The following is a 10,205-nucleotide window of genomic DNA, read 5'->3' as shown; positions in this document are numbered from 1 at the left end:
CCAAAGAATTCTAGGATTCAATATTTCTATGAGTGAGGGAGGTACTTCCCATAATTCTGAAATCTGAAACACCAAAACTCCCAGGAGTCAGGAGTCAGCACAGAGGGAAATTCCAACTCTGCCCTAAACCCTTCATTTAAGAACAAACCAGAACTGGAAGATTAAAGGGTAGAGGACACTTTATATAAATGTCAAGCAAAATAGCTGGGGGATCACTGCATTATATTCCATGTGGAAAAGAGGGTTTTTTCACGGACTAAGTGGTCAAAGCAACAAAAATCACCATGACCAGCAATAACAGGTCAGAGAAGATGGGCTTTGTGTGCTGCAGGATCTTCCAACCACTGCAGTTCTTGTGGGAAACGAGTTTCGGGAAGAGAGTCCACAGCAAAGAGCTCTCCCCCCACAAAAGGGAATCACTCAAATCCAAGCTGTGCTGAGATGGTCAGAAAGGGACTTGCCCTTTCAAAGATGGCACAGAAAACTAGGGAGTCATCTCTTTGTGATTTATTTGGATTCTTTTTGGAACAGAAAGAGGCTCCTGCAGACCCAAAGGAACAAAGAGAGGCCTTTCCTCAGGTTTCCTTCAGGAAGGAGCCAAATCACCCACTAATCATGGAGAGAAATCAAAATGAGCTGCAGTGATTTCAGAGCTGGTGGCAGAACTGCTTTTTGCCACGAGCTTCTCCTGTCTAGAGAAAAGCCAAAGCCCAGAGGGGACCAGCCACGAGAAGGGTTTGGTTCCCCAGCTCTGAGAGGAGGTGGCTGATGTCACCAGAGAAACCAAACATCGGGACAAGGGCGGAGAGAGGAGGGAAGGAATGCTGATGGGCTGCCTTGGGATTGAAGAGGGCACAGCAGGGGGTTTTTTTCATGGTCCAGAGAGTTCAGCAGCTGGTTCAAAAACAAGAAAGTCACCTCAAAGAACTGTTACAACAGCTCCTACGTGAGGGTCTTTCCAACCCAGGTCACGGCGAGGAGGAACTCGGGGTGGGGGGGAAGCTCCCCGTTCCTGGGACTTGGTGACATTTCCTTCAGTGCCCATGGCAAGGCATCATGGTAATCATGGAAAACGGAGCTGGAAGAAGTTCCTGCAGGGCTGCTCAGGCCCTGGCCCGGCGCAGGTGGGGGTAGCTCTGCAGGGTCCTGGCTATGGCCTCCTCCAGCCCCACCACGGGCCGGTACCCCAGGTCCCTCTTGGCCCTCTCGCAGCTGTAGTAGTGGAATGTCCCAGCCAGGGCCACCCTCATGGGGGTGAAGGTGGCCTTGATGGTCACCAGGGGCCTGAGCAGCCACAGCAGCAGGGCCAGCAGCAGGGCCAGGTGATAGGCCAGCCAGTAGGGGATGTGGTACTTGGGAGGGTCGTAGTCCAAGCCCGTCAGGATCCGGGACATGAACGCCCAGAAGGGAACCGGTTCATCGTTGGTGATGTGAAAGGCCTGGAAGAGAAGCAGATGAGAAGCCAGGTGAGAACAATCATCCTGGGCTTCACGAATTTGGCTCTGTGATAGCCCATCTCACATTCCCCCCGAGCTGGGCAGGAGCACGGCTTTCAGGACAGGCTGCTCTGCACTGACCCCCTCTGAGTGAAGAGGGATGAACCTCTTCTTTGCCAAGAAACAGCTACTTCTGACACCCCAGAGCCTGAGATTACCCATAAACACCAAACAAACCGACTGACACGGCACAGAGTGAACACATTAAAGCACAGTGGGACCAGGAAAAGCTGCCCAGGTTTCTCCTGTTCTGAACTCCGGCCTCAAATCCTCTTGTGTTTCCATGTGTGCCCACAGTTCTGCCTGGACTTCCTTCCACGAGGGGTTTGGGAACATGAAATCCCAGTGTATTCATCCAGCTTAGCCCATGGAAGTTGGTTAAAACTTGGTGCTGTAACACCAAGGTCACGGGTTCCATCCCCTGGATGGAGCTGGACTTGCTGATCCCTGTGGGTCCCTTCCAACTCAGAATTTTCCAGGGATTCTGTGATGTGTCATCAGAGGGACAACCATTCATTGTAGCCACGGCCAGACCAGACCCCCCCTCGTGCGTGGAGCTCCTCTGGTCTCCAGGAGGGACGTTCAGGACACAACTTTCAGCATCCCAGCTCGAAGTTTGGCTGGGGACGCCCCCTCCCCTCCCACCCCGAGGTCCTTCCTCACCTTCCCACACAGGGGAGAGCCTTTCTGCAGCTTTTCCGCAGCCAGGATGTGCCCATGGACCACGTTTTCCACGTAGGTGAAATCCACCAGGTTCTTTCCATCCCTGGAAAACACAGACAGAAGGAATTTTAGCCCCGAGGCGAGTTGGGCTGATAAGCTGCTGGTGGCAAAAGGGACACAGGAAAGATTTATCCCAAGTTTCTTCATTTCTCTTCTCTTCTCCCACTCTTTTGTGCTCCAGCTTCAGGCCATGCCCTGCCAGGGGGGTGGAATCCCTGCACATTATTTTGGAGACCAAGGAAATTTTGGTGTTGTCACAGCCCTCCAAGTTCACATTCCTGTAACAGCACCAGCTGGAAACCTTCCCAGGTTGCCAAGATCCCACAGGTCTGGAGAGCAGAACAACCAGAAGCAGAGGGGTAACCAGCACAGGGAATGTCACTGAAGGACAAGCTTCCAATCAGGAATGGCTTGGCTCATGGAATTCTAAGTTGCTGCCTCAACAAGCCAATTCAGCCCCAGCTGGAACAGATTCAACCCACGGTGTGGAATGTGTTTTGAGGCAGGTACAGAAAATGCATCTGCTTATCAGAGTCCAGTTAATCACGGAGCAATGGAATGGGTTGGGTTGGGTTGGGACCTTAAAGCTCATCCATAACAAGGCCAAGGTCTTTGATCCTACCATCAGGAATATTAAAATATTTCTGATATTTCGGAGGTTATTTAATTGCCAGAACCTCGCACACCACAAGTGTGTGTTAATTAAATTGCAGTGAATTATCTGAGCTTGCCCATCTGATGGCACAGCTCTTTCGAGAGCTCAAGCCATGCTTGCTTCCCTCAGGGATATTCCTTTGGCATTGGGAACACCTGAGGGGATGGACCCTTAACAAAGAAGGGTTTTTAAAAAAAGAAGTGAAGAGAGTGGAAAAAAAAATCAATATTTTAAAAATATAAAATATTTCATTAACAAAAATCACTCCTATTTCATTAATATTTTATAAAGTATCAAACAATAGCCATAATTCTATATTACATGAACGTAATATAATGTATATATTAATATATTATTAAATATTATGAGATAATTATTATATAATTAATTATTAACTAACATTTAAAACCAATTTCTATTTGATATTTAATAAATAATAAATAATTTAGTAGAGTACATTAATGTAATTATATTATTTATAATTAGACATAAGATATAATATGTATTATTAATTACAATAAGAAAAATAACAAAATATATTAAAATTAATATCGAAAGCAGGGGGGAAAAATGAATATGATGCCCTCTCAAAAGGGCTTTTTGTAGGTTCATCAGCAGTTTTATCCCAGCAACAAAAGGCCTGAGCTTTGCTCACCCAATAATGAACTTCATTTTGCCCTTCTTGGCGGCCTGGACGAGGATGGGAACCAGCTGAGGGTCTCTGGGACCAAAAATCCCGTGGGGACGAATGGCAGTGGTGAGGAAATCATTGTCTGGGTCGTTTGCCCTGAGCACTTCCTGCAAGGGAAAGAAGAGAATCAGAACAGGAGAAAGGCTGGGAAGGAAAATTCCAAGCTCCTCACTCAATGATGTGGGCTGCCATCCCCTTGGGAAGACACCAGTGGGTGGATTATTACCCTTTCCCATCTTTACAAATGATCCTTCCTTTGTTCCCAGCTCTTCCTCCACTTCTCTTTAAGGAGAAAAACCAGTAAAAAAAATCAGTTGGACACTTTAGGAATTGCCAGGCAAAGGAAGGGAACTCTTTGCTTCTCCCATTTAACACCATAAAACTCAGAAGTTTTCCAAGTCCCTTCGCTGCGTGAACTCCTTGTGCTGAACTCCACAAACTTCTTGTGCTGGAGAAGAGGAGGACACTCAGCAATTCCATCCCTGTCCCTCCCATCAGCCACTTCCACCCCAAAGCTCCTGGATGTCCCTCAGCAGGGGGTGATCCCACCTTTCCTGGCAGCACCAAGAGCTGGGCACGTTCACCAGAGCAGCTCTGAAGGAGATTTAATTCCCCTGAGAGCTTCCAAACAACATCTTCTCCTAATTCCCAACAGCTGCTGGGATTTCTGGGAAACCCCAGGATCGAGGCACATCCCAAAAATGGGCCTTGTGAATTCAAATCAATTCTTTGATTCGAGGGGAAACCCTGAAAGGCTTCAGGGACACGCTGGCAGCACCAGCATGGAAAGCAACTCTGAATTCTTCTTGCTCAGCAAGCCCAGATTCTTTCCACAAATGAAACACAGACCATGGAAAAAGGCTCCCCAAAAAAATCCAGGTTTGTTCCCTTGGCTTTAAAACATTGCTGCCCCATATTTGAAGCCCAAATGCTGCAGCAATAAGAACATGAAATACAGCATGATATTGGGGGTGTGCAAACAGCCAAAGGGGGGAACTTTCAGCTGTAGGGGCAGTTTTCAGCTGTTTTTTAACAAAAATATTTCACTACATGGCCAAGAGCATTGGCTGACAACACCTAATTAGGCTGCTGTGCTCCTCAGCTCAGCCCACATTCCCACCTTTTCCTTCCCTTGTTCACAATCCCACCTGGAAACTCAGGCTGCAGATCAGGAAAACGGGGTTTTGAAACAGCCTCCCAGAGCGGAGAAGACAAAAAACTCCCCTCAGCTGCTCTTAAACCAAAGCTTAGAAAGTTCAGAAATGGCATTTCCTTGCCGTGGAAGTGACACCTCTGCCAGTTCTGAGCCAACTTCTGTGGTGTAAGACACGATTCCCTTCAGCTTCAGTGGTTAATTTATGGCACAGCTTGATTATAGTCTCTTTTGATTAAGTTGACACATCAAAAAATAACAGTTTAACCACAAGATCCGATGGCAAATACCTTCTCCTGTAGGATCTTGGTCTCTGTGTAGTAGTCAATAGGTTTTTGTGCATAAGGGAGGTCTTCTGATCCATTTTTTATGTCTGTGCCCTCAAAGACCACGCTGGCACTGCTGGTTAACACCAGTTTCTGCAAAGGATGGGAGAGAAAAAAAGTTGTTGGAAGCCTAAGACAGAAGGGTGATCACTTATGAAGGCTGAGCAAAGACAACAATAATGTTTAATCAGCTGATCCTACAAAGGATAAACTGATCCCAGAAGAACGAGGCCAATAGAAGATGAGCTCAAACTGCAGGTTTGGTTCTGTCCCAGGGTCTTGCGCCACCTAAAGGACATCAGAACACGTCAGGCAGGGGGGAACATCCCCAGGAAAATCAAGATTGTAAAACTTAACACAAATGAGTGGGTTTAGGATGGATTTGCTCATCTTGACAAGTAACGGGATCATGGGAGACTGAACCGGAAGAGAAATCTTGGGTGGTTTTGCTGGATAAAAACGTGGCCAGGGGGATGCAAAGCTCTGAGCCATCAGAGACGTGTGGTCCTGCAGAAAATGGGACACTGGATCCAGCATCTCCCACAGAATCCAGACACAGCCAGCAGGGAAACACCGCACGGCCCATCATCTCCTTATGACACCAGGGGGAAAAGAAAAACCAAACCACCAACCAACCCAAGAGGCAGAAGAGAATTGAGTTTCCATCAGACACTAAGCAGGAGACCCACAGACTGTCTCTCCCACGGTTTTTCATGGCACAAGGAACAATTGAGTATCTCAGAGCCCTCAACTTGACAGGAATTGGTCCATGGTGCCAATGTTACAAAGCCCATTCCAGCGTCCATGTGCTTTTCCAGCCTTACCTGCACTCCAGCTTCTTTGCAGGCCTCAATGACTGTTTTGGTTCCCAAAAAATTCACCTTGTAAAACAGTTCCCTGTTGTCACTGGAAGGTGTGGGGGATGCACAGTGGAAGGCCACGGACACACCTTGCAGAGCTGGGAGCAGAGCCTGGGAGGTCCAACACGGGAGACAGGAATGAAGCAACAGCCACGGTGCAGGAAACAAAAAAAAATAACAGGAAGGAAATAAAAGACAGGTTTGTTGTTTTTTTCATGGAAACACTCTGTGAAATTTCAGTCATGTTCCCTCCATAAAGGTGGGCAGCTGGAATAGGATTTGCATCCAGGGTTTTCACAGTGCCCTCTCCTCTTGAGCTGGGCCAACACACACTCTGCATCATCACTTCTTTCCAGAGAAGAACCTGGGGACTCCTGCAGAGCTCTTTAGGCTGAACCACTTGGAATATTGGAAGCAGGTAGGAGACTCAGAACTCCCTGGAGCCAGGAGTTGGGACACTCAGGAAGCAGCAGTTTCCCAGTTCCCCAGGGCCCTGTTGGAGGTCGCTGCCCCAAAGCTTTGAGCTGTGGTGCTCAGGCAGCTGGGGAGGTGTCTCCCACCTGGCTCACCCACAGGAGGCCTGGGAATTGTTGTACCATCCTCGTGGAGCTGAGGAGAGCTGGGAGAGCCCCCTGTAATTAGCACAGGGGATGTAATTACACTGAGTGTCCAAACTAACAGTGATGCAAAAGCTTCAGGCAGAAACCAGGTCTGTTCTCTGCAGCTCTGAGAGACACCAGGAGTTGATTCCATGGAGAAGTGCTGAGGCTTCACCCCAGGGAAAGGGTGAGAGGCACAACTGCAACCCCTTTTCCAACCTATGCAGGCTTCCAGGTGTGTCAGAGCTTTGGGAAAGGCTCAGTGTTGGATCCAACACCCGTTTAACCAGATATCCTTTCCCAGAATCCCAGAATGGGTCAGGCTGGAAGGGTGAGGTCATCTGGTCCCACCTCCTGCTCCAGCAGAGCCATCCCAGAGCACATGGATTGTGTTGAGATAGTTCTGGAATATCCCCAGTGAGGGAGACTCTCTGGGCAGCCTCTTCAGAAGTTCTTCCTCGTGCCCAGGAGGAACTTCCTGGCCATCAGTTCCTCTTGTGCCATCACTGGGCCCCCCCTGAGCATCCTCTGCCCCCTCCCTGCACACACTGCTGATGAAATGAATCAGCCCTGGGCCCGGCACTGAGCCCTGGGGACACTTCCTTAATGCCAGCCAGGGTGTCCCTGTGGGTCTGTACCTCCTTGTCACAGAGGTCTCCCAGGAAGAACTTCACTCTGTCGCTCTGGAACCTCTGGTGGATGTCGAAGACGTTGACAGCATAACCCCTGTCCAGGAGCTGCTCCACCATGTGCTGCCCCAGGAACCCCGAGCCCCCGATCACAGTGCACCTCCTGCCAGCCTGCAGGGAGAGAGAAAAGGGAGGAAAACCCCTTTAAGAACCGCACACCCCCCCAAGAGAGCCACCTGAACTTCCCGGGATCGTAACGCGCTGGAATTCCACGCCGGGCAAAAATTCAGCCATCCAAAGACTCCTCCGTAGGTCTGGGCCATCACAGTGGCCTGGCAGGTCAAGACACACTGGCTGGAGGTTGGAAGGGCTTTGCCTTACCCCCAGGCTCCCAAGAGGCCCAAAAGGGCAGAAGGAAAAGAGGATTTCCTCCCACAAAGCCTGCCCCGGATGGCAGAGCCAGCAAAAAGGTGGAGGGACACGTCTCCAGGTGGTTTGTGATGGGCTGTGGGTGCAGAGGATGGCCCAGCTGACATCCCTGAGCTCTCCTAGCCTGCTGTTCCCTCGTTCTGTGATCCCTGCATTTAATACAAAAGGTTGGAAGATGGAAGAAGTTCCATTTTCCTCAGCTCAGAGAGGTTTTGGGGCCATAACTCTCAGGAGCACATTTTTATCGAGCTGTTCTGTCTCTTGACCTGAGGTTCTTAGTTATGAATTTCTACCTTTTGAGGCATTTTCTCACTAGGTCATAGGATGTTTATGCAAGATCAGGGAATCTGGGATATTTAGGAAGCAAACAACCACAAAAGCCACTTGTGAAGGGTTTGAGTGAACTGCTGCGTCTCCACAGCACTGCTGGGGTAGAATTCATACCCTAAAATCAATGTATTCATGGGTAGCTTGGCCTGCTACACTTTATTCTGTGCAATATCAAATTAGAAAGTTTATATAGAAAATTATATATAATTGTGGCTGCCTCATCCCTGGGAGTGTCCAAGGCCAGGCTGGACAGGGCTTGGAACAACCTGGGAGAGTGGAAGGTGTCCCTGGGTGGAACTGGATGAGCTTTAAGGTCCCTCCCAAGACAAACCAGGCTGGGATTTTATGATGCCTCTGGGATTTTCTTCATCCCCAGGTTGAATTGAGTGATGATGAATCAGAATATTCAAACTGAGTATTTTTGTATCAGAGCCCGTGACACTCAGGCTCCTCCAAGGCACGAAAACACCCATGTAAAGGCAAAGATTGACCTTTGGAGTCATTAGTTCTTTATTTTTTTTTATTTTTTTTAAGCTTTTAAAATCAATGGTCACAGGCCCTAATTAAGATGCCCAAAAAGAGACCGAAAGATCTCCCCAGCACAGAAAAGGAGGCTCAGGGGGGACCTTCTGGCTCTGCAATCCCTGACAGGAGGGGGGAGCTGGGAGGGTTTGGGCTCTGCTCCCAGGGAACAGGGACAGGAGGAGAGGGAACGGCCTCAGGCTGTGCCAGAGGAGGGGCAGGTTGGATTTGGGGAACATTTCTTAGTGGAAAGGGCTGCCCAGGGCAGGGGTGGAGTCCCCATCCCTGGAAGTGTGTTCAGATGGAACATTTTTAGTGGTGACCACAGTGGGATTTGGTCAAAGAGGGGACAGAAGCTCCTCCTCAGAAAGCAGCAAATCCATCCTGGCATTATTTTCCCTGTGTCCTTTCTCATCCAGGTCCCTTCCACCACAAACCCTCCTGGGATTCCACAATCCCAGGGTGCTTTTCCCAAGAACTGCTCTGTGTGCCTCGGAGTTTTCCTGCAGCAGATTGCTGCCCTCTGCCTCTGAACCTCAGAGCCACTGGCAGAGGGTTTAGATCATCTCCAAAGCACCTTTAGGAATCATAAAACCCCAGAAGGCTTTGGCTTGGGTTGCTATAATTGTTATATATATAATGCAATGCAATAATATAAATTAGATATAATAGATATAATTGAATTAGTTATAGCTATAATAATTAATAATTTTAATTGTTAATAATAATGAATAACTCCTGACAGTTATGTCCCGAAATCCCCTCTGTGTTAAGCATTTTTTCCATATCCCAACCTTCTGTATGGGATCACAAAATGAGGGAACAACAGTCTGGGAGAGCTCAGGGACCTCAACTGGACCATAAAATACCTGGGAATGACCCTGGAGCAACTCAGTCTCCAGCACTGCCAAAGCCACGGGTGTTCTTGGGAGGGTTGGAGCATTTCTGGATCTTTTTGGAACTAACAGCGGCACATTCTTCTTTGGAAAACCCCATTTTCCTCCTTAGAATTATCCCTAATTATCCCCAGCCTCAGGATGTTCAGGAGTGTCCAGGAGAAGGTGTTTTTGCAGGACAAATCTTCACAAAGCCCCTTTTGGGGGGGCTCAACTCACCGATCTGAGGCGTGTGGCCATGGCTCAGGTGAGGCCTGTCCACCAGATTCCTTCAAAAAAGGAGGAGCTTTTCTTCCTCACTGCTTCTAGAAATCCAGGTTTGAACCTGCTATGCTGAAATAAAGATGAAAAAAGGGAGTCGATTCTCCTTGTTCTGCTAAAAAAAAAAAAAAAAAAAAAAAAAAAAAAAAAAAAAAAAAAAAAAAAAAAAAAAAAAAAAAAAAAAAAAAAAAAAAAAAAAAAAAAAAAAAAAGCCCCAATGGATGTGCTGGAGACAGAGTTGGGAGTCTTTGGGGTTTAGTTTTCTCAGAAGCCCTTTGGAATGGCAAGGTAGAAAGGCAAGGAAAGGCAGGATTGGTGCCTGTCCAGCCTGGTTTGGAAGTGCAGGCTCAGGGTGATCCCCCCTCAGCTGTTTCCTGCTCCCCCCCATTCCCTGAGCACCTCCTCCCTCTCCAAAATGCAATTTAGGAACTGCTCTGTCTCCAGTTCCCCCCTCCCCAAAAGCTCTTCCAGCCCCATCCCAGACCCCCCATCCTCCTCCCACCCTTCAACAACACCCCCAGCTTTCCTCACCTCCCTCCCTCCCATCCCACCCTGCCCCTCACACCCCCCCTCCAACCTCCCCAGCCACCTCCTCCCATCCCTGCAGGACCTTCCCATGGCCCCCTGGATGTTCC

General features: G+C 48.6%; 1 protein-coding gene across 2 annotated transcripts in view; it reads right to left on the bottom strand.

Moving 5' to 3' along the window:
- Positions 1-492: 492 nt before the first annotated feature.
- The window catches only part of NSDHL (NAD(P) dependent steroid dehydrogenase-like), an 11,458-nt gene continuing 1,745 nt past the window's right edge, over positions 493-10,205 (bottom strand). For both annotated transcript variants that reach the window (XM_027893169.1, XM_027893171.1), the window contains exons 2-8: positions 9,529-9,578; positions 7,142-7,303; positions 5,869-6,015; positions 5,009-5,137; positions 3,530-3,672; positions 2,160-2,262; positions 493-1,439 (exon numbers count right to left, since the gene is read on the bottom strand). In XM_027893169.1, coding sequence (XP_027748970.1) covers positions 1,104-1,439; positions 2,160-2,262; positions 3,530-3,672; positions 5,009-5,137; positions 5,869-6,015; positions 7,142-7,303; positions 9,529-9,549 — 1,041 coding nt within the window. In that variant the 5' untranslated portion in view covers positions 9,550-9,578 and the 3' untranslated portion in view covers positions 493-1,103. The remainder of the gene's footprint in view (positions 1,440-2,159; positions 2,263-3,529; positions 3,673-5,008; positions 5,138-5,868; positions 6,016-7,141; positions 7,304-9,528; positions 9,579-10,205) is intronic.

This window comes from Empidonax traillii, unplaced genomic scaffold, assembly GCF_003031625.1.
Source record: "Empidonax traillii isolate 1590-97213 ecotype Southwest subspecies unplaced genomic scaffold, ASM303162v1 scaffold383:size710549, whole genome shotgun sequence".
Lineage (NCBI taxonomy): Eukaryota > Metazoa > Chordata > Aves > Passeriformes > Tyrannidae > Empidonax > Empidonax traillii.
Note: the sequence above shows the minus strand (reverse complement) of the source record. Positions and strands in the feature narration are given on the sequence as shown.